Source organism: Spermophilus citellus (assembly GCF_964194105.1).
Source record: "Spermophilus citellus genome assembly, chromosome: 17".
In the NCBI taxonomy this organism is placed as follows: Eukaryota; Metazoa; Chordata; class Mammalia; order Rodentia; family Sciuridae; genus Spermophilus; species Spermophilus citellus.
In genome coordinates, this window is record NC_138199.1 from 77,910,604 (window position 1) to 77,932,794 (window position 22,191).

At 61.2% G+C, this 22,191-nt stretch overlaps 2 protein-coding genes across 15 annotated transcripts; one reads left to right on the forward strand and one right to left on the reverse strand.

Annotated features, from left to right (window-relative positions):
* Nucleotides 1–13,647: 13,647 nt before the first annotated feature.
* On the reverse strand, nt 13,648–17,057 carry RFNG (RFNG O-fucosylpeptide 3-beta-N-acetylglucosaminyltransferase). Of its 7 annotated transcripts, none has more exons than XM_081270749.1 (8): nt 16,721–17,053; nt 16,575–16,623; nt 16,023–16,128; nt 15,773–15,848; nt 15,590–15,678; nt 15,342–15,507; nt 14,972–15,057; nt 13,648–14,895 (listed from the first exon to the last, which is right to left on the reverse strand). In XM_081270749.1, the coding sequence occupies exons 1-8, from the start codon at nt 16,970–16,972 to the stop codon at nt 14,814–14,816; spliced, it is 906 nt and encodes a 301-aa protein (XP_081126875.1). In that variant the 5' UTR covers nt 16,973–17,053; the 3' UTR covers nt 13,648–14,813. The 7 variants fall into 7 exon arrangements, with proteins under 7 accessions (XP_081126875.1, XP_081126872.1, XP_081126871.1 ...); XM_081270746.1 differs by having other exon boundaries at nt 15,773–15,926; nt 16,023–16,125; nt 16,721–17,051; XM_081270745.1 differs by having other exon boundaries at nt 15,773–15,926; nt 16,721–17,051.
* GPS1 (G protein pathway suppressor 1) lies at nt 16,608–22,003 on the forward strand. Of its 8 annotated transcripts, none has more exons than XM_081270700.1 (14): nt 16,608–16,745; nt 17,925–18,017; nt 18,478–18,659; nt 19,157–19,390; nt 19,468–19,603; nt 19,690–19,767; nt 19,919–19,979; nt 20,391–20,476; nt 20,590–20,684; nt 20,797–20,902; nt 20,975–21,055; nt 21,136–21,273; nt 21,347–21,481; nt 21,557–22,003. In XM_081270700.1, the coding sequence occupies exons 2-14, from the start codon at nt 17,940–17,942 to the stop codon at nt 21,629–21,631; spliced, it is 1,485 nt and encodes a 494-aa protein (XP_081126826.1). In that variant the 5' UTR covers nt 16,608–16,745; nt 17,925–17,939; the 3' UTR covers nt 21,632–22,003. The 8 variants fall into 8 exon arrangements, with proteins under 8 accessions (XP_081126826.1, XP_081126824.1, XP_081126825.1 ...); XM_081270698.1 differs by lacking the exon at nt 16,608–16,745 and adding an exon at nt 17,002–17,154; XM_081270699.1 differs by lacking the exon at nt 16,608–16,745 and adding an exon at nt 17,002–17,154 and having other exon boundaries at nt 19,922–19,979.
* Nucleotides 22,004–22,191: the final 188 nt, after the last annotated feature.

Below are 22,191 nucleotides of genomic sequence, written 5' to 3' on the forward strand. Positions count from 1 at the left end.
GGGGATACTCTGTGTGTCACAACATCACAGCAAGTCATTCCACACCACGGGAAAGTCACACAACAACTCTTAACACTGGTCAGCACATTCACCAGGGGAACAATTTGGGTAGGCGATTGGTGAGTTCAAGAGGTGGACAGGTTTGAACTGATGGGTGTAGGCCTCGAGGGGTTGCAAGAGTGTAAAGGCTGAACTGCAGGGCAGCGGCCGAGACCCCTGGGAGGGCTGGGTATCTGGGTGTCTCGCTCTGGTTGGTTGTTGCTAGGTCCCAGTCAGGCCTCAGGCCTTCTTTTGGTCTTGGCAGGAACTTGCATTTGCTAAGTCAAGGACCTCTGGTCAGGGCAAATGACTCAGCAGGTAGCTTAGGGCCTAGGAACAGGTTTCCCAAGGACAAGGTCACCCTCCCTTTGGACAGGCCCTGCTGAGGTAGAGGCTGCTTTTTCAAAAATGGAGTCACATCAGTTTCTCAAACCTCACGGGACAGACCTGAGTCTGGAGCACCCCTCGAGGATGTCAGCTGCTCCCCACTTCCAGACACGAAAGCCCACGGCCACCGCTGCCCAACTGCGTCCTCTGAGTCTGGAGCTGAAGGCCTGTGGTGGCCACGCCAATTTAGCCCTGTGTAGGGAGAGGGATCTGGCATCTAGGCACAGCCATGCGCCAACCCGTCACGGACACCTTGTCCCTCGGCTCCCTTCTGCTCCTGGTCTTGCAGTCACACGGCCACCCCACTGCTGTTCCTTTCTCCCAGGAAGCACCTCAGCTGGCCAAGCGTCCAAGCCCGGGCACTGACCGTGCCAGCGTGGAGCCTCACCTGGATCACACGGGGTGGGAGTAAAAGGGTGCCCCGGGTCCCCCGAGTCAAGATGTACTTCGTGGCAGATGGTGCACCCCGGGCAGCCCAGGCTCTGGACGGTCAGAAGCCAGCGCCCAGCTGGAAGGGCCTCCTTTTGCCCATTGGTCGGCTCACCCGTGTGAAGCGTCCTCAGGAGCCAGTGCAGTACTCACTTCGGTTTAGTGGACCGTCGTCGCGTCCCCTGGGAAGCACTCCTGGGGGGGGGGGTCAGGACTGCTTTCCCGGCGTGGAGCCTGGGTTGCAGAAATGGGAGGCAGACATTCTGCCAGTGGGTCCTGGGGGAGTAGGGAGAGGAGGGCTCCCGTCCTGCCCCTGCCCCTGGGGCCTGCGCCTGGCTCTGGGAGAGAAAGCACCGTGCACTGTGAGTGATTGAGAGCTCAGAGTCCACTCTGGAGGACGCTGCCCAACCCCAGGGCCTGGCCACCAGGGGCCACAGCACCCGGGTCTTCAGAAGAGCGTCCCTCATTCCTCCGGCTCAGGAACTGCTTGAGGCGTTTCCTGGATTTCCAGTTTTGTGGTTGACAGATGTGACAACCCCCACTGGTGACAGGCAGGTCTGGTCACAGGGTGACTGTGTGGCCCGTGCCTACGTGTTCAGTCTCTAAGTCCCAGAAGCAAACTTCATAGCAGATACTCCCAAAGATGAGAATAGTTGTCAACTGCTAAGGCATCGTGTGGTGAGTCACCTGGGGGACCTGCCGCATGCCTGTCACAAACGTGTCACCGGTGCTGGGTCTGCTGCCTGGCGTGTGGCCAGGGCAGCCTGGTCTGTTCCTGGGCCTTCCCCTGTGACGACCTCCCACGTGCCTCTTCCTGAGCAGCCGGAGCGCCACAGGCAGCGGCATGGTCTCTCCCTCGGGGGGGACCCCGAAGGTGGCCAGGTCGATTCCTGCCCTCTGGGATGCATGTCCTATCAAAGGCCCAGGGCAGGTCCAGTGCGCTCCTGGGGGCCATGGCCTGTGTGTTCCTTAGGATGAGTTTCCTGAGCTTGTGACGCCCTGGAGAGCCGGACGCGTGCCCTGAGGGGGCTTGGGAGAAGCCCCCAGAGCCGTGGCGGGAGCAGGTGGCCGTCGCGCATCAGCAGGCGGAGCAGCAGGTGTGACTGGAGCCCTCCTGCGATCTGCCCGGGCCCCAGGCTCCGTCTGTTCTCTGAGCAGCTGCGGAGGGAGTAGGGACACGTGTTTTCACATCTGTGAGAAGGACTCGCCAAGCGGGCTGCTGATCTCGGGGATCCCTTTTGGAATGTGTCCTGCCCCCGGTCACCATCAGGAAGGCAGAGTCCATTCCCACAACTTCTAGGGGCCTTTCCCACGACCACAGCCACCCGAGGCTCAGGAGGCCAGGGTGGGATTCTCTCCTGGATGTGCGTGTCCACCTCAATAGTGCACCCCTGCCGTCACACACGTGTGCCCCCAAAGTTCACGCCGACCTCCCTGGGCCCCCACTCTGGTTGTGGACCACAGTGGGGCCATGGGATTCCAGCAGTGAGCAGTCACCCTGCAGAGGGCTGCTCGTGCCTCTCGGGGAGGCTAAGAGGAAGGACTGCCCACTAGAGTTTCAGCTGCGTCACAGGAACCTCGAGGCACCGGCTCTGGGCCCAGGGATCATCAGCTCCCGGCCCCCATCCCCAAGTCCCTTTTTCCAAATAACGTCACATTATCTCATGGGCCTCTCCAGCCCTGTGGTGGCTGCCATGGGACTCTGAGATTTCCACATTGCTGTCCTTCCACCACAGGGGTGGGGCGCTGGGTGACGGCCACATCCCTGGGCCAGGTCGGAGTCTGCAGGTGGAGCCACCACAGAGCTGACCAGGACAGTGCTCTGTCCTGGACTTCCTGGGGGAGGCCAGCAGGGAGGCCAACGTGCTCCCTGGCCAGCCTGGGCTCTGCAGGCAGGCCCTTGCACAGGCACACCCACACCCACCCACGTGTGCACTTGCACACACTCTGACACAGGAAGGTGGGGCTGGGGCCGCGTTCCCAGGAGAGCCTGGGCTGGGCCGCTCAGCTGCAGCTGTGCAGCGCCCCGGGAGCCCTCCCTGCACGTGGACTAGGCGAGACCCTCCAGAGCCTCTGGGAGGCCCCAGAGAGGGAGGCTTTGTTCGCCTTCCTGTTCTCAGAGTGTGCAGGGAGCTTGGCAGGGCCCCTGAAACCGGACCCCAAGCTCCCCAGGGGACACGTGAGCTGCCTCAGCCGGGGACAAGTGGACTCAGGGAAGGGCGGGGGTGTCAGGGTTCCCGGCAGAGCCAGGAAGGGCGGGCGCCGAGCCCGTCCCTGAACGGAGGCTTTCTGAGGTGGCCCCTTGCACCGGGACCCAGGAAGGAGGGCCCCTTCCCCAGGGAGGGTGTGAGAAGGCCACCCAGCTCTGCACCCAGAACAGTGCAGCAGGACGGACGCGGGGAAGGATCGCAGACGCCCAGGGCCCACGCTGTGTCCCCACTGGGAGCCCAAGTCCATGGGGGTGACTGAAGAGGCCCCTGGGCCTCCACCCTGTGTCCGGCCCAGTCCCTCCTTCACACCTGACTTTCACCCCAGCCCCCCACCCGTCACTGCCTGGCGGCTCAGCCCAAGTCCCACCTGCCCCAGGCCCTTCCTCGTCTTTGGCTCCCCCAGGTTCTCCTCTGCCAGTGTCCCCAGGACCAGTCATCTGGTGACCTCTGGACCTCCACCCTCGCTGGCCTCCCCAGGTCTGTGGGGCCTGAACCTGCCCAGGGCCCGGCGGCTTCCTGGAGGACAGACACCACCAGGCTCCTCCAGCCTGGGCCCAGCCGGTGGCTCCAGGCTCCCGTCTCCCTGGGCACTTGCTGCTGGTCTCCCGTGTCCCCTGCCTTCTTGGTCTCTGGGCTCAGTGGAGGGTCAGTTTGTCCAATGTTTGGACCCTCTGCACACCCCCCCCCATGTCTTCCAGGATCAGGGGTCATCCATGTCCCCTGCCTGGCATGAGGCTGACTCTGGAGGGCAGGTCCTGTCCATCACTGCTCTGGGACTCGTCTGGGAGTGAGTGGACGTGTGGGCAGAGGCACGGGTGGAGGACGACACAAACGACCCCCAGGGCAAGAGCCAGAATCCACCTTTCTGTGGCTGCAGAGAGCCCAGGCCCTGGCGGCCCCCGTGCAGGCGCTCAGGGTGCTGGGGTGCTGGGGAGCGGGTGATGGACCCAGCCTGATCCGTCTTAAGATTGGGAGCCATCTTGTCACCAAGCCGTGGGAAGCTCATCTCCGTTTTACTGTAAAATACTAGGATTTCTGTTGGCCTGCCGACATCTGACGTTGGGAACACTTGCTCCGGGCCCTGCCCATGCGTGGAGCTCGCCCCCGCCCGGCTCTCCTGGGCCAGGCAACACCCGCCCTCAAGTCCCAGCTGCCCTCATCCACTCTGATGGGACTCTGCTCCGACCTGGAGACGCACACCGCGAGGATCCTAAACCTGCCGTGTCTGCCCTTGTGTGGCGCTTGCCTGGACCCTGCCAGCTCTGAGTCCCCGAGACACCCGGCTTTGTGACGTCGGTGCTGTGACACCTTCTGTCCTCAGACCAGCCGCGGTCCTCTGGCCCGGCTGCTCGAGAGGCAGTCGCTGGTCAGCTCTCTTGGGCACGCAGTACAGCGAGCTTTGATTTGGTGTGAAGTTGGAGTAGGAGCAGGTGCAGGGCGGCTCAGGATGACCACCAGAAGGGCCCGTGCCCTTTCTCCACGGTCTGGGCCTAGGAGGTGGGAGGGGCTTCCTGCTGTCTCAGCCAGTCTTGCTGCAGCACAGTGTGGGGAGAGCGCTGGGTGTGGGCCAGCAGTGTGCCGGGTTCACTAGGAGGAGGGCACTCGAGCTGCCGGGCGCAGGCATGCAGTTCAGAGCGTCTGCATCCCCTTCCCTGGGGGAGAGGAGAACGGGGAATGCAAGTTCTCTCCAGGGGACCCCGTGGGCTTGGAGAACATGTGGTGCCCTGGACAGAGCCCTTGGACCCACAAAGGTTCTCTGTGGACCAGCTGGGCCTGTATGACCCAAGTCCACCCGTGTCCCGAGGACCACCATCGGCCTGCAAAGGATCATGGGGACTCGGGGGGAGCAGAAGCGATGGTCCTCTCCCTGGGGTCCGGCAGGCTCCCGCGATCGGAGGGAGCTGCTGTTCTCACTCAGGGCACCGTGTCGGGCGGCCATCTCCCCTTCAGCATGGGAGCCACAGCACAGGGCTGGGGGGCAGGGGCTTTCTGGAGCAGGCCCCGCTGAGCACCAGCTCAAGGGGACCCCAGGAGGGGACAGCTGTCCCAGTCACCATGCCCCTCTGGCCCTGGTGCGTGCGCAGGCACACACTGTGAGCACGTGCACTGGGCTCCTGGGGGACGCAGGGACGGGCACTCAGGAGCGGGTGTGTACACACCCAAACTCTGGCACCCGGGCCCGAGGGCGCACACCCCACGCGCACACAGGACAGGCAGGCCCCAGGCACACGCGGGTACCCACGTTCCAAGAAGGCACGCCGGCACTCCCGTGAATCCATGTGTATGTGCACATCGGCACACTCGGACACGCGTGAGCACACACGTCCACAGGCACTTTTGGCCCACAGAGGTGGAGTCAGCAGCTCCACCCTAGATGCTGGTCTTCGTGAGGGTCCCACAGGCTTGGCCATGACCCTGTCCTGGGCTTGGCTTCCTGCAGGACAGTCTCCCCAGCAGGTGACAGCAGGCTCCCATGGCCGGCTGGTTCAGGGAGTCCTCTGCAGGCAGCCAGCCGCAGAGAGGGTGTCGGAGATGGCTCCTGCTGCCCCGGCCTCTGGTGGCTCCCAGGCTCCTGGTTGGGCCTGATCTGGAGCCTCTGAAGGTAACAGTGTGAGGGGCTGGGAAAGACCCTGCTCCCGGGGGGAAGCTGAGGCACCCCAAGGCCTTGCTTTGTCTCTTCTGGACAATGAGGGGTTCAAAAGAGCATCCAGTCCAAACTGGTTTTTGGTTTTTTTTGGCACCAAGGATTAAACCCAGGGGCACCTGACCACTGAGCCAGGTCCCCACCCTTTTTTGTATTTTATTTAGAGACAGGGTCTCACTGAGTTGCTAAGTGCCTTGATGAATTGCTGAGGCTGGCTTTGAACTCGAGATCCTCCTGCCTCAGCCTCCTGAGCTGCTGGGATCACAGGTGGGCCATAGTGCCTGGCTCCAGTCCAGACTTCTATGGGGTGGCCGTCCGTACTGTCCTTTGCTCTTGGGACAGTCCTGTGTGACCAGAAACCATTAGGACCCGCTGTCCCCAGCATGGATGGATGGGACAGGCCCCTCGGTTGCAGTCCTGTCTTCTGAGCCTCACTGGCATGTGGAGGGAGGGTGTGTGGGAGGTCGGTGGCCCTTGGAGCCGAGGGAGGCCTGAGTCTGGGGGTACGAGGACGCAGTGCTGTGCCCAGGGCGGGGCTGGCCGAGGGCCTAGGCATGAGGTCAGGTTGGAGGCCGAGGCCTCTCTCGTCCTTCTCCAGGCACCCTAACCTCCTGCATCCACCAGCAGCTGGGAGTCCCCTGACCCTGCCGTGGGGTCTCTGCCCGCCAGAAGGCAGCCCTGCTGGCAGCCTGGGCTGAAGCTTCACGGCAATGCTGGGAGGGCGCGTGGGTGGCAGGATCCCCTGGTCCTCTGCCCCGGGACACCGTGGCTTTGCTGGTGGGGAAAGGCCAACCCACCCCTGTTACATAATGGGATCATAACAGGACCCACGATATGGGCTCCCAGAGGTGCTGCTGGTCACCGGGCCAAGAGGCTAAGCTCTTCTGAGTGGGCAGGGCCGGGCTACAGAGGGGTAAAGAGGTACTGTGGGGAAGGCCAGCCCCGTCTCTCCTGGGATCCGCCCTGGGGCAGGGTGGGGAGAAGGGAGGCTGTCGGGCTACCAACCCCTGTGGCCTCTACTTGGAGAAACTGAGGCCCGTGCCCTCGGGGTCAGCATCTGGGTGGGGGGGGAGAGACCCAGCCTGTGGGCAGGTCCTGGGTGTGAGGAGGGGTCTCTTCCCGGCAGACTCCCCCCCCAGCTCCTCAGTTCCCGGGAGAGGACTGGCCCTTCCCTCCAGCCCGAGGTCCTGGGGAGGGCAGAGACCCTGCTCCCTCTCCCCCCAACCAGCCCAGGCCAGAAGCCTCTGGGTCCTCTCAGACCCCAAGGGCCACTCCAGCCAGTGCCTCCGACAGGGGCTGGTCCTTGACAGCTGCTGTCCCCTCCCCAGAGCAGATTGCAACAAGCCCCAAACAGCCAGGCCCTGTCCCCCCTCAGCTGGACCCTGTGCACAGACACTGCTCCAGCTGGGTGGCCGGCGTCCAGTGGGAGGCTCAGGCTGCCAACACCTCAGCCTGGACAGGCAGCAGCCGTCCTGACCAGGAGCCCAGGTACCTTCCCAGGTGTGCCTTCTTTTCAGGAACATCTTGTAGTTTTCAGTGTATTAGTCGTTTGTCTGGTTGTTCAATTTATTCCTATATAATTGGTTCTTTTAAATTCAAAATGATTGTCTTGATTTCGGTTTTGAATTGTTCATTACTATTGCATGTTGATCTTGCATCCCACAACTTTGCTGAATTCTTTTTTGGTCCTGGGGATGAACCCAGGGCCTCCAGTGTATCAGGCAAGTGCTCTGTCACTGATCTACCCGCAGTTCCAGATGCTGTTTTCTTAATTCTTTTATCAGCTATAACCGTTATTCTGTGGTGATTTAGTATTTTCTAGATATAAAATCAAATCATTGCAAATAGGGATAGTCCTTCTTCTTCCTAATTTGGGTACCTATTCCCAGACTGTTTTATTGCAGTAAGATGCACATAGTATGCAGCCTGGTACCGACGCACATCTGTCATCCCAGCACCCTGGAGACAAGGCCGGAGGGCGTGGGTCACAGACTAGCCTCAGCAATTTAGGAAAATCCTGTTTTGAAAACCAGCCGACCAGCCACAGAGCAGACCCCTTCCCAGCTCAGCTGTGTAAGTGTGCGCCGGGGCGCCGGGTGCGGGGTGCCTGGGTGCAGGGTGCCAGATGCCGGGGTGCGGGGTGCTTGGGTGCGGGGTGAGCGTTCCCTCTGTTGCCTCCGCAGCTCTTGAGCAACTTCATTGTGCGCTGTTGGGGATCAGAGCCAGCTCTGGTGTCGCCAGGTCAGGCCGCTGCCAACCCCAGCCCTCACCCACCTTCCCGGGGAGGACTGGCCCCTGTGTGTCTTCTCAGCCCCTCAGGGTGCAGGACACGCCAGAGCGCTCCCCCCTCCCCTCCTTCCTTCTTTTCTGTAAGCAAAACTAATCACACGGTTTCAGCTCCATGATGAAAGTACAAATGACTGGGCAGACACAGACCTCAGAGGGATCAGCAAGGTTCCCTTATTCCGCCTGGAGTCAGTCAGGCACTGGAGGGCTCATTTCTGGGTACAAAAATGGCCCCAGGTTCCAGAAGGAGCCTGGGTTTTATAGTTTACACTGAGGGTGAACTAATCCTGCGGACCTAGTTGTGCAGGTTACAATGTCAGGGGAAGGGAGCCGCTGAGACCCTGGGGTGAGACCTCAAGTCCCACACAGCGCTCTCCTTCTTCCTCTGGAAGTCCCCGCGCTGGGCCTCCACGCAGCACTGATTGGCAAGGGGGGAAGGTCAAGCTTGGGGCCCAGTGTAGCGGCCTCCCTCCTCCAGGACCCACTGGGGCTGGGAAGGAGCTGGGTGAGCCTGGGGAGGGAGAAGGCCTGCTCTCCCCTGGGGCCACGTTACTGGGAAAGACTGACTCCTGGCAGAGGTTCAGGTTTGGCTGATTTTCTTCCCCCTCCCAAGCCAGGCTCTCTCCACGTTTCCGGCCAGGGGTTGTCTGGTAGGAATGTCATTCTCCAAAACCCTTCCTTTCCTTCCTCCCTGTCTTCCCACCTCCCTTCCTGTTCCAGACAGGTCTCTCTCTGTGGCCCAGGCTGGTCTCCAGACCCTGGGCTCAAGTGATCCTCCTGTCTCAGCCTCCCTAGCTGGGACTACAGGTGTGCCACCATGATGAACTTCCTTTGTAGAGCTGAATAGCATTCCATAATGTGGATGGCCTGTCCATTCATTGGCGGATGGACACTTGGGCTGCTTCCGGGCCGGCTGTTGTAGACAGCCTTGCTGTGTGCATGGAGTACAAGCACCCCCCCAGGACCCTGATTTCAGTTTGGGGGTATATATCTTCAATTGGAGCTGCTGGGTCACGTGGGGAGCAGCCAGACTGTCCCCGACAGCAGTAGGCCTGCTTTCCTTTCTTCTCACCTTTTTTGAACTGGGGACTGAACCCTGGGCTCTGCCTCTGAGCTGCTCTCTGCCCTTTTCATCTCATGCTCCAGCCTCCTGCCTCGGCCCTGGGATGGCAGGCATGTCCCTGTGCTGGGCTCAGTTAACATTCTTACCAACTGTGCGCCAGGCCTCTGAGGTCCCCGATTCTCCCTGCAGCCTGGCGCAGTCTTCCCAGTGAGGGGAGAGCACCTGGCGGCTAGAGCTGCTGAGTATCCCCTCTCTAGCCGGCCACTGTGCCCTTTGGAGCGGGGTCTCTCCAGGCCTGCGCCTGCTCTGTGAATCAGGCTGCTTCTTGGCGGAGTCTCAGGGGTTCTCTCTTCCTGATAGCAACCCCTACCACACAGTGACCGTAAACACTTCCATAGTCTCTTGGGGTTGCCCTTTTACTTTTGATGCCATTCTTTGGTACACACAGTCTGTGTGTGCGTGAAGCGGGCCAGGAGCCCGGGACGGTGGGCACTGGCTAGGCACACACTACTGCTGAGCTGCGCCCCACCCTACTCTGGGTGCCCTGGCTCTGGCTTGGACCTTGGTCTTTCGCGTTTTGATTCTGGTATGTGGTATCAGCCAAGGCCGTTCCATCCTCTCAAGTAGGAATCCAGTTTCCACACACCATTTGTTGAAAAACCTATCCTTTCCCGTAGAGTGACCTGCACCTGACCTTGCGCCGCAGGCTCCTTTCTGTGCCCTGGTCTTCTCCTCAGGGTCCAGGACCCAGCTGGCCGGCTGGTTGTGAATCAGGAAACAAAGGAGTCCCCCCCCCCCAGGACTGTTTATGCTACTTGGGCCCCTCTACTTGGGTCCCTTGAGATTCCCTACGAGATTCCAAATAAATTCTAAGATTCTATTTCTGAGAGAAAAAAGTCATGGAGTCCTGACCAGGATGGCCCTGAATCTGCGGATCACCTGGACCAGTGATGGTGGGGCCTAATAGAAGGGTCAAGGTTTATTTTTGCCACATGGATGTCGGTTTCCCAGCACTTCCAAAAGACTTCCTATCACTGGGTAGATGTGTTGGCAATGATCTGGCAGTGTGCACGCTGCTCTGCCCAGGATTGTCCCTGTTTTCTGGGCACCAGCCACTCTCCCCATTCCTGCCCCTCAGCACACGGGTGCAGTGGAGGCCCCCACCCCCGGAACACCCCCCTCGTGACCTCAGCGTCTCCCCCCCCCCCCCCCCCCCCCGGCTGCTAAGTACCCATGCACACTTAGGCGTCAGTGTTTTCATGATGTATTTGTCGGAGCTGGAAACAGGTCCTGCAGGCCTTGGGGTAGGAGTTGGGAAAGGTCCTCTATTTGCTGAGTCTCATATTGATAGTAGCCGTCCCTTGAATGTCTAGTAAATCGGACCATCTCGTCCCGGAGATCTCTTTGTGGAAATGTTTGTTAATAAAATCGAATTATAAAGGCTGGGGATGTTGTTCAGCGGTAGAGAACTTGTCTAGTATGTGCAAGGTCCTGGGTTCAATCCATAGCACCAAAAATAAATAATAAAACTAGGGGCTCAATACTGTGCTCTTCCAATCTTACACTGAATATCCTGACTCACTCCCCCGCCCCCGTCCTGAGGTTGAGCCCAGGAGCGCTCTACATCCCAGCCCTTTTTACATTGTGATCAGGCTTCCCCAAGTTCCCGGGGCTGGCCTACACCGTGTGGTCCTCCTGCCCCCCTCTGGAGGCGCTGGGAATATAGGCGTGCCCCCCGCCCCCCCCCACCCCCGACTGACTTCTTGGGTAATACCAAAGGTCTCCCCACCACCACCTTCCTTTCTGTATCTTGGCTAGAAATCACACTGCACCTTGATCTTGTGTGACCAGCCAGGCTTGGACCTTCCCAGACCTGATAAACAAGGTGTCTGACATCAGGCTCTGAACTCCACCCCTGGCCCCTGGCTGCAGACACAGGCAGAGGACCCCTCTGCTGCTGTCCCCAGGATGAGCTGCAGCACCAAGTTGCCCCCGAGCGTGCTTTGGACAGATCCCCGGTGCCCAGTGCTGCTTGGGCCTCTCAACCAGCCCATCTCGGGAGGCTTTGGGCAGTCCCTATGTATAATTGGATGGTTTTCATCACACTCAGAGTTGTGCAACCATGGAATCAACTAATGCTCAGCCGTGGCTGCCAGGAAACAGACCTCTCCTGCAGCTTAGGGGCAACGCCTTCTGCAGAGTCTATTTTTTGAGAGAAAGTAAAATGTTTTAAGTGACTTGTCTGAGGCTGGCCACCTCTGGGTGCCAGAGTTGGGGCAGGTCCAGCGGCCTGAGCAGGACTGCACTAGAGCACCCGTGTCCCCGCATCAGAGCAGAGCCAGAGGGCAGGTCCCTGAGCCTGGCCTTAGCTGGGAAGTGGTCCATCAGCCACTGAGTTTTACTTTTGCATTGCTGGGACTGAACCCAGCCCTTTTCTCATTTTGAGACAGAGCTCCCTAAATTGTCAAGGCGGCCACTCAAACTGCCCCCACTCGGCGCATCTGTGAATAATCTCCTCTTCTAAGCAAATATTGGTTCGGGGTTACACATAAAATTTAGCGAGGGGTGAATTTGCAAGTAATCTGCAAGTAGTGGGCGCCAACTGTTTGCATCAGTTCTTCCCATCCGGCCCTGGAGCCCTCCCCAGCTTGCTGGCCAGGTCCAACCTATGGGCACTGGTCCTCAGGTGCCTGGTGGGCAGTCACATGGGGGGTACTGAAGCTTAGTAGAGGCTTGTCCAGAGAATGACCAAGTACACAGGTGCTGGAGCCCAGGGACTCATGCACCAGCTGCTACTGAGCTACTTCCCCAGCCCAACAATTTTTAATGTTAGTCAATAACGTTTCACTTTTTTCCTACTTTTTCTATATATCTACTACATGTCCACTGTAGGCAGTTTGTGAAATATAAGACACCAAAGAGAGCAAGTGTTTTACCCACTTCCTCTTTCAGAGGTGGACTAAGCTGCACACCCTGGTGGTCTCCTTCTCTCTGGAAGGCAGGTGCAGCAGCTACCCGGGAGGACACAGCTCCCTTTGGAGGGCACGGGAGCTGCCGACTGCTCTGCTGGGGCCGCGCAGGGGCTTCTGGGCCGTGGGCTGCTCTGGAGAGGGAGGTCTGGCCTGGCTGCTCCTCTCCTGGGCCCCCCTGGCAAGAGCTGGCAAGGTGTGAGGGGCCGCAGGGTCTCGGGGCTTACCACTCCAGGCTGGACAGGTGGGGAGGCACCGACAAGGCATGGCCACTTCCTGTAACCGGCCAGACACCCCAGCCCGTGTGACTTGTGTGGTGGCTGCCTAGGGTGTCACCATGTCTGGGCCCTGGCTTCTCATGCTGTGTGGATCCTGGGGCCCCAGCTGCCATCTCTAGGTCCCACTCCTGCTCCTGAGCTGTGGGTCACCTCTGGGCTCTTCCACTCCTCCCAGCAGTGGTTGCTCTGCAGTCTGAGCGATCCACATGGAAGGGCCCGAGTCTGGGGTGGGCAGTCTTCTCCCAAATTGTGAGTTGCAGGACTGGCTTTGCCTGGGAACAACTTTTTGGATTAAAGTACAAAATTACCAGTTAGAAAAGTCTGACCATAACTCTGGCGGGCCTAGTCACTCAGAAGAGAGGCTACAAGACCTCAGGAGCAGCCTCAACTCGGATCAGAAAAGGAGAGAAGCCAGGTGTGGTGGCTGAGAGGCTGAGGCAGGATGTTCAAGAGTTTGAGGCCAGCGTCATCAACTTAAGGAGGCCCTAAGCAACTTAGCAAAACCCCATCCTGAAATAAAAAGTAGAAAGGGCTGGTAGCTCAGCAGTCACACACCTCTAGGCTCCAGCCCAGGTCAGACCTGCAGAGCCCCACTCCAGAGTCCTCCGTGGACAGGTCCCCTCCCCGCCAGCGGCTCAACTCACAGTGGAGAACACCTGGCTGCAAAGATGCAGGGAGTCCATGTGTGCGGGACAGTGGCCCACACCTGGGAGTCGCTGTTCTGGTGGCCTGAGCACATCCCTAGCCCAAGGACGCGGCTGTGGGGAGGCTGCGGGTGGAGATCCTCATGTGAGGGTGGAAGAAGGGGCCACCCAATCCCATGTCGGGAAGCAAGTGCCGGCTGGCCACACCTCCACTCCAGCAGCCAAAGCAGAGGACGTGGGACACAGGGGCTGCCTTCTTGTGGAACCGCTGTCCGGGCGACTTCAGAACTTACTGTTCTCCTCTCAGGCTTGCTGGTAATTTTTTTTCTTTTGGTATTGGGGATTGAACCCAGGGGCGCTTAACCACTGAGCCACATCCCCAGTAGCCCCTCCCTCCCCCCTAGAAATATATTTAGTAACAGGGTCTTGCTGAGTTGCTGAAGCCTTCACTAAGTTGCTGAGGCTGGCTTTGAACTCACCATCCTCCTGCCTCAGCCTCCTGAGCCACTGGGATTACTGGTGTGTGCCACTGCTCCTGGCTCCTGAGGCTGGTGACCCTTGACCCAGATGTCCTGGGGTGTGCCTTGCTCTGCTCCCCCCGACTCTGACCTGGCCACATGGTGTGGCTCCCTGCCTTTCACACAGCTGCTCCAACGCACAGGGGCTGGGTCCCAGGAACCCATAGCAAGGCGTAAATATCCCGAGTGGAAAAAGCATTTAATGCAACACATGGGCCAGCACCCTGGCTTGGCAACACAGCTAGGAGCCCAGGGTCCCCCATCAGATCCCACAGCTGCCTGAGCTGTGGCGTCATGGCCCAGGTCCGGGGCGGGTCGCAGGTTGTCGGTGGGAAAGGGATGGTGTTCCAAACGTAAGGCAGGCTCCCCAGCACGGGGCACATGCTTTCACCCCACGTAAGAACCCCAAGCTGACCCACGGCTAGCGAGTGTACACCTTCTGCACACGTCCACACCTGCCCACCGGGGGCCACCCGTTCTCAGCCACCCGCACATGGGAGTGCACACCTGTGCACACGCACACAAGGCAATTGCTTCGAGATGCGCCGAGAGGGCAGCTAGAACGCCTGGGTCCAGGCCTGAAAAGCTCTCAGAGCCTGAAGGGAGCTGAGCTGGGCAGGAGGGTGGCCGTGGGGAGGACTGCAGGGCCGAGCTGCCACCTGTGGGTGTCCACTGAAATAGGAGCCCAAATGAGCGCAACGGGAGGCTGCACTCGCTGCAGTTCCCCGGCTCCCTGACGGCGGCTGCATTAGGAACCCTGGCCAGGGTGGGAAGGACAGAGCTCTGTGTGGAAGACCTGATTGTCCAGCAGAATGGGGAAGGGCATCCTGAGGGCCCCAGGGGAGGCCAGCCCTGGAGGCTCTTGGCCGCAAGTGCAGCTTTACGGAGAACATGCCCTGATGCTGGTCCCAGGCCCTACCGAGCCGTCTGTGTGGGGAGGGTGCCCATGAGGCCTACAGGAAAAGCCCTCTCACTGGCCCACAGTTCTCCTGGCGTCCACTCCTGAGCATCCTGCCTGCCTGGCCTTCTGCAGGTGAGCAGAGGCCATAGCCTGGGAGCCTGGGTGTCCAGATGCTGGGCAGAGGCCCCTCCCTGCAGGCGTGATGCTCGGGCTGGGCTGGGGAGGTGCCTGTGGGCCCAGCAGCACCACCCTCCTCCCGTCACTCCTCCCTCCATCCCTGGGCAGCCAGAGCACGGGACTTGGTGGTCCTCGCTCACCCGAGCACCTGGCCCCTGAGACTGCTGAGAGATTGCGGGAGGCCAGCAGAGCATCTGCCCAGCACCTGTACTGGTGGCAAAAGGAAGCCAACCAGGCCCACCTGGGGGTAGCCACCAGGAGTCCTCAGTCACCGAGAGGTGAGGTCACCCCTCCTCTGCATGGGACACCAGTCCGTGTCTGGGTATAGCAGACAGTGCACAGACTTAAACCTGTGAAGGAAAAAAGCGAAGTCAAGACTGTGGGCCAACGGGAGCCCCAGGGGCCCAAAGCCTGCCACCTGCTCACCGTGTGGGGTCTTGCTGCAGACTGAAGCCTCCAGCCACGTTCACCACGTTGTGTGGGTTCTCGGGACCCCCGTAGCTTAGGGTGACCTGGGAGAACAGGAAGCAGACATGAGGGCCAGCCCTTTCTCCTCTACCCCTACCCCGGGGAAGATGCACAGGGGCTCTTTACCTGATGACCTTGTGCCCGGTAGCAAAATGACCTGGCCAGGGTCCCCCCCTGACCACACAGAAGTCCCAAGGCTGAGCCCTGTACTCTTGCTCAGCTGGGAGAGCACCTGGGTGACGGGCTGGCCAGCCAGGGTGATGGAGGAGGGTGGGGCAGGTCCAGGGGCAGGAGCGCCCGCTGAGGCGCCAGGGAGCCCAGGGCCTACCTGCTGGAGCACGGCCTCGGGAGGCAGCCTCTGCAGGTTCTCCAGGTGGGAGTGGAAGAGGGGGCTGTGCAGCAGGCGAGCACCCAGCAGCCCCTCCACGATATAGCCCACTGTGCAGTCATCCGGCAGCCGCACCCGCTCAGCAGTGCTCATGAAGCTGCCCAAGCTGCGGGGAAGGCTGGTCAGCTGCTTTAGCCCTCACCCCAATCCCGCCGCCTCCCAGCACCAGCAGCTGGGCCCCTACTCACCTGGCCCACGGGCTCATCTTGAGAGCAAGGCCCCTGCTCAGGCAGAACCCGGCCCCACCAGTGGCAAACCAGAACTTGCCTGTGGTCACCTGGAGACAGGAAGCTCTGGTCAGACCGCCCAGGAGAGAGCTCCTCAGCCCTGACCCCCAGCGCCATCCTCAGGCCATCTGCCCCATCACGCACAGTGCCGCCTCCAGGAACCCTCTCCGTGGCCTCAATGGGGTGGTCCAGGCTGGGCCTCCCCAGGTAGACGTCCTGGCTGGGAGAGAAGGCGGACAGCAAATGCAGCAAGCCCTCGGGGTTCACGTAGTTGTCATCATCCACGTGGCAGAACCACCTGTAGGGAGGGCAGTGGTGGACACGGGGCTGGTGGCTGAGAGGGCCCCCATCATTCACCCTGGGTTCCCTGGTCGGGGGGGACACCGCCGCCTACTTGCGACCGGACTCGATGAACTTGTCGTACTCCACAGACATCTTGCAGCAGAGCGCCTGGCGGGTTCGCAGGGCCGAGCAGTTGGTGTTGACGACGCGGCCGCCTGCTGAGTTGGCAGAGGGGAAGCGGAGGGTGGACGCCCAGCTTACCCCTGAGGTCGAGGCCAGAGGCAGCCGGAGCTCAGCCTCGCTCAGCTGGGACTGAACACATAACCGGCCCTTGGGAGTCCAGCAGTGGAAAAGGCTCGCGGAGGGGCAGCCCTGACCAGACCTGAAAGGGACGTTCCCTGCCGGGCAGAGGACGTGCACTGGCCCCGGGCCCCGGGAAACCTAGCAGTGGCAGTGGCAGTGGCAGTGGCGGGGGAACAGAACCTGGCCGGCAACACGGGGCCCCCGGGCGCTGGCCGGCGGGTGGGCGTCCTGGCTGTTCCCTCTGCTGGAATGTGACCTGGCCAGTGCCTCAGCTCCTGCCACGGGCGGCTGGGGCTGGACCCTGTCGAGGGACGCCTGACACCGGGCGACGCGCGGCAGCACCGACGCAGGGCGCGCTCACCTCCCAGCAGCTGGAGCTCGGGGTCGTCTCCGTCGGTGAAGATGAACGTCTGCGGGAGAAAGGAGCCGTGAGGCGCCCGCGCCCGGGGCCGGCGCAGGCGGGCGCGCAGGTGCGGCGGCGAGCCGAGGGCGCGGCGGGGCGCGCACCTGCCGGCGGGCCCGCGAGATCCAGGTGCGCAGCAGCAGCCGCAGGCGCGGCCCGTGGTTCTTCCGGGTGGTCTTGACGGCGATGAAGACGTCGTCGGGCCGCAGGCGGGGAGCGGCGCGGGTCGGGCCGGGGCCCGGGGCCGGGGCGGGCGCGTGTGGCAGCGGCAGCGGCAGCGGCAGCAGCAGCAGCGCGGCCAGGGCCGCGGCCAGCGCGAGGCAGGCCCGGCACAGCGCGCCCCGCGCGCGGCTCATGCGGCCGCCGCGACCCCGGCGCCGGGGACCGGCTGGCGTGGCCCACGGCCCCTTTAAGAGTGGCCCGCGCCCAGCCCCGCCCTGCGACCCGGAAGCGGCAGCCGCGTCGCCCCGGAAGTGGACGGCGCGCCGCGGCGGGGTGGTGGAAGATGCCGCTGCCGGTTCAGGTGTTTAACCTGCAGGTGATGAGCCGAGGCGGCGCCCGCGCCCTCCAGGCCTGGGGCCGCGAGGAAGGCGGGAGGCCGCGGGGAGGACGGGAGGTCCCGGGGAGGACGAGGAGGCCCCGGGGAGGACGAGGAGGCCCCGGGAAGGAGGGCGGGAGGCCTCGAGGACGATGGAGCGGCCGCTGGGAGGACGGGAGGCCGCGGGGAGGACGAGAGGCTGCCGGGTTGAGACTCCGCGCGCAACGTGGACTGGCCGCGCGGGCTGCGCTCGACCCGGCCCCTCCTCCGCCCTGCGCCAACGCTCCTCGGTCGGCGGCCGGGCGGGCTGCGGTCAGGTCGCGATGCCGGGCAGCCCTGCGCCCAGCTCGGTCTCCTCGTCGGCCTCCGACCTGCGGCCTGGCACGGCCGGGGACTGCAGCCTGAGCGTCAGCCTGTCGGCCTGCACGTTGCTCTCCGAGGTGCCCGCCAGGCCCTGCCCTCCCCGCAGGCCCTGCCCTCCCCGCGGGCCCTGCGCCACCCGATGATCCCTTTCTCCCTCCCCCTGACGCGGCCCTCACCTCCGTGTGGCTGTTCAGCACAGAGCCTCTGGGGTGAAGGCGGTGGCTGGGAACACAAGCCCACTTGATGTCTGCTTTCCTCCTCAAACCTGGGCAGCCACCAGCCAAGGGGCTTCTTTTGAGTTCCGTCGAGCAGGGGCTGGGGAGGGCAGCACTGGTTGGGGAGTGGTGAGCTGTGTCTTGAAGGACCTGAGAGCTGAAGGTGCCTAAGATGCCTGACCTATGTTACAGGGGGCTGTGGAGCCCATGCAGATTGATGTGGACCCCCAGGAGGATCCCCAGAATGCGCCTGATGTCAACTACGTGGTGGAGAACCCCACCCTGGTACAGAGCCCAGCCGGGGAGAGGCCATCGTAGTCCTGCTGGGTGTCCAGTCTGCTCTGTAGGCAGACTGATGCTTTTCCGTGACTTTTCTGGTCTTTCTCTGAACTGGGACTCTTCAGCTTTCTGTCACTCATTTATGTTGGGTTCTCAGCCTAGCCTGACATCCTGCACCCACTTCTCACCCACCTGGAGTAGCCCTGACTGTTGAGTCTCATCTCCAGGGAGACTCAACCTGTTAAATGCCGTTGGCTGTTCAGTCCAGTCCAGTACTAATAAGTGCCATGAGGTGCAGAGCCCTACCATGGAGTCTCCACCCACCCAGTGGTCTCAGCACCATCAGGTCCAGTGCCTGTTGTGGGCAGTCAGACTTCTGTCTGCTGTCTCTGGGCTTGGGATATGGGACCTTGCCTTATATGCACTGTCCGACCCTCTGTTTGTTTTCTTCTCACTCCTGTGCTAGGATCTGGAGCAGTACGCAGCTAGCTACAGTGGGCTGATGCGCATTGAGCGGCTGCAGTTCATTGCTGACCACTGCCCCCCACTGCGGGTGGAAGCCCTGAAGATGGCCCTTTCCTTCGTGCAGAGGACCTTCAATGTGGATATGTATGAGGAGATACATCGGAAGCTCTCGGAGGCCACCAGGTAAGGCCAGGGCCTTGGTAAAAAGGCATTTGTGGTGGGAAGTGTCCAGGGTGGATGTGGTGTTCCCCCTGCTTGGGACTGGCCTGGATGGGGGGGGGGGGGCCCTCCCGTGCTCCTGCCATGCCCGGTGCCCTAGCTGTGCAGTGACACAGCAGCACTCCCGCACGTGGTAAGCAGTGCAGGGGCAGGCTGCGCAGGCCCTGCTCGTGGTTGGATGGCATGGTTGAATGCATGTGTCCCAAATCCACACACCAAGGTGACCCCTGCCAGCATGTGATTGGGACAAGCCACTGTGTTACCTCTCCAGGCTGAAGGAGCTGCACCTGCCTGCATGTTCCAGGGGAGCCCATGGAGCTAGTCCTCTCCTGGAAGCACTCCCCTGGCCAGGTCTCCCCTCTTAGCCGAGGGCTCCTGGGTCAGAAGTTGTCCCTGTGCTCCTGGTACAGGTGGCCCTTTAGCTGGGGTTGGGAATGAGCCTCTTGAGGGCTTGTCTGTAGCTGGCAACATCTGCCCACCTCATTGGCCCCTGTGACCGTCGGCGTCCTGATGGCCAGGTCCTCCCTCAGGGAGCTGCAGAATGCCCCCGATGCCATTCCTGAGAGTGGTGTGGAGCCCCCACCTCTGGACACAGCCTGGGTGGAGGCCACTCGGAAGAAGGCCTTGCTGAAGCTAGAGAAGTTGGACACAGACCTGAAGAACTACAAGGGCAACTCCATCAAGGAGAGCATCAGGTGCTGGCCTGCCCAGGGAAGGGGGTGCCTGGGCCCAGCTGGCCCCCTGCTGTGTCCACTCACAGCCAGGTCTACAGGCGCGGCCACGATGACCTGGGTGACCACTACCTTGACTGTGGGGACCTCAGCAATGCCCTCAAGTGTTACTCCCGCGCCCGAGACTACTGTACGAGTGCCAAGCATGTCATCAATATGTGCCTCAATGTCATCAAGGTGGGCCTCTGGCAGGCAGGGGGCAGCACTGGGTAGCCAGGAGGTGGCAACCCAAGCTCAGTGTAGCCCTGCCCCTTGTTCTCCAGGTCAGTGTCTACTTGCAGAATTGGTCTCATGTGCTGAGCTATGTCAGCAAGGCTGAGTCTACCCCAGAGATTGCTGAGGTAGGGCCCACCTCCTTGGAGACCCTGCTGTGGGAGCCTGACCACTACCCTTTTGTTTTCATTCCCCTCTCAGGCTGGGGCTGGCCCCTGGGCCCCCCAGATGAGGAGGGGAGGGGCGCAGCCCTCTTATGCACGTGGCTTTCCCCTGCAGCAGCGTGGAGAGCGGGACAGCCAGACCCAAGGCATCCTCACCAAGCTCAAGTGTGCTGCAGGTGAGGCTCTCACCACCCAGAGGTTGCCCAGGCCCGAGTCCTCACCCCTGGGGCAGGAATGGCCCCGTCTCACAGCTGGAAGTTACTGGAAGGCTGCAGGGCACTGTTGAATGCACGTGTCCCAAATTCACACACCAAGGCGACACCTGCCAGCATGTGCCTGGGACAAGCCACTGTGTTGCTTTTGGCAGCCCAGCTGGTGTCTCTGAGCCTGGGTGTCTGATGCAGGCAGCAGCAGCAGTTCAAGGCCCTGGGCTCCTGGCTTGAGGAGGCATATCTGGAGTGTGGAGTTACTTCTGCTTCACAGTTAGGACTGTCTCTAGGTTGGGGGACACCACTGATGGCCAGGCCCTCGTGGAAACTCCAGGCAGCCTAATGCCGCCACCCTCTCCCTCATTGCCCCTTCTCTAGGCTTGGCTGAGTTGGCTGCACGCAAATACAAGCAGGCTGCCAAGTGCTTCCTGTTGGCCTCATTCGATCACTGCGACTTCCCTGAGGTGAGGGCGTCCAGGTCACATCGTTGGTCTCCTCTGAATGGGGTCCTAGGTGTTCTCTTGAGGAGGTGATGGGCCAGGTCATCAGTGAACCCATCTCCCTTTTTGCCCCTCAGCTACTTTCCCCCAGCAACGTGGCCATCTATGGAGGTCTGTGCGCATTGGCCACATTTGACCGGCAGGAACTGCAGCGCAATGTCATCTCCAGCAGGTGGGTGGGGTGTGGGGCCCTTCAGCCTTGTGCCTGGAGAGTAGAGCCCTTCCAGCCCTCTGGGTAGAGAGGGCAGGTGGAGGTGTGGGGCTGAGCACTCCGACATCTGCAGCTCCTTCAAGTTATTCCTGGAGCTGGAGCCACAGGTCCGAGACATCATCTTTAAATTCTATGAGTCCAAATATGCTTCATGCCTGAAGATGCTGGATGAGATGAAGGTGAGGGGCAAGGTCCTGGCCCTGCTGGCTGGATTCTGTCCAGCAAGGTCCCTAACCAGCTTTCCTCTGTAGGACAACCTGCTTTTGGACATGTACCTCGCTCCCCACGTCAGAACTCTGTACACCCAGATCCGCAATCGTGCGCTCATCCAGGTAGGCATAGGCAGGCAGAGGCTGGTGGGAATGGATGTGCCCCAGAGTGGCAGGCAGCTGTTGCTCTCTCTGCCCCGCAGTACTTCAGCCCTTATGTGTCAGCTGACATGCACAAGATGGCCGCAGCCTTCAACACCACAGTGGCAGCACTGGAGGATGAGCTCACCCAGCTCATTCTGGAAGGACTCATCAACGCCCGCATCGACTCGCATAGCAAGGTGGCTGGGGGCTGTGGGGCCCAGGGTGCCTGTTGGGCCCCTATTGGGCCCCGCTGAACCTGTCCCTGCACAGATCCTGTATGCTCGGGATGTGGATCAGCGCAGTACCACCTTTGAGAAGTCTTTGCTGATGGGGAAGGAGTTCCAGCGACGCGCCAAGGCCATGATCCTGAGGGCAGCTGTGCTGCGCAACCAGATCCACGTCAAGGTGAGCAGCTGGGGGCATCAGGGAGCGGGCAGCACCTGTGCATCCCCTGGCTGAGCTCTCTCCTGTCCACTGCAGTCCCCTCCCAGAGAAGGGAGCCAGGGGGAGCTGACTCCGGCCAACAGCCAGTCCCGGATGAGCACCAACATGTGAGGGGCACCCAGCGGCCTCCAGGATGGTTTGCACACCCCTTCCCTGCCCCCTTGGACATGCTCCTGGGCTTCCTGCCTGCTTGCCTTGAGGAGCTTGAGCAGCCTGACTTCTGGGTGCCACTCCTGAGCTTCTAGCCAGGCTTCTGTGTCCCTCCACCTGGCAGGACTCTGTGCTAGGGCCCGAGGAGGCAGACAGGGTGCCTACTGTGGCCACAAAGGACCGACCTCATGGGCTTCCATGCCCAGGGAACAGACTCCATGCAGTGCCCAGGCTCCTGCCTGGCAGCACGGTCTCCCACACCCTTCCTGTTCACGTGTTGTTTGGATTGCAGACTGTCGACTGCAACATACAATAAAGAGTAGACTGATGGTTGCTCTGGCTCTGTTTCCTGCTGTGGCCACTTGGATTGCACCTGGGTTGCTTTTGGCTTCTGTGGGCTCCCTCCAGCTGTCACCAGGTCTCCTGTGGAATGCTCTCTGGAGACTCTTGGGGGAGGTTGGGTGAAGCCCTAATTTCCCAGCTGTGTCCTGCATATAGGCTTTAGTGTATTGCCTCTTCAT

Coding starts and splice junctions, on each gene's coding strand:
- RFNG (XM_081270743.1), bottom strand. CDS start 16,972: ATGAGCCGCGCGCGGGGCGCGCTGTGCCGGGCCTGCCTCGCGCTGGCC. Junction 16,129..16,574: donor CGAGCTCCAGCTGCTGGGAG/GTGAGCGCGCCC, acceptor CTGCCAACTCAG/CAGGCGGCCGCGTCGTCAAC. Junction 15,927..16,022: donor TTCATCGAGTCCGGTCGCAA/GTAGGCGGCGGT, acceptor CCCTCCCTACAG/GTGGTTCTGCCACGTGGATG.
- GPS1 (XM_081270698.1), top strand. CDS start 17,122: ATGCCGCTGCCGGTTCAGGTGTTTAACCTGCAG. Junction 19,391..19,467: donor TCCATCAAGGAGAGCATCAG/GTGCTGGCCTGC, acceptor CCAGGTCTACAG/GCGCGGCCACGATGACCTGG. Junction 20,477..20,589: donor ATCACTGCGACTTCCCTGAG/GTGAGGGCGTCC, acceptor TTTGCCCCTCAG/CTACTTTCCCCCAGCAACGT.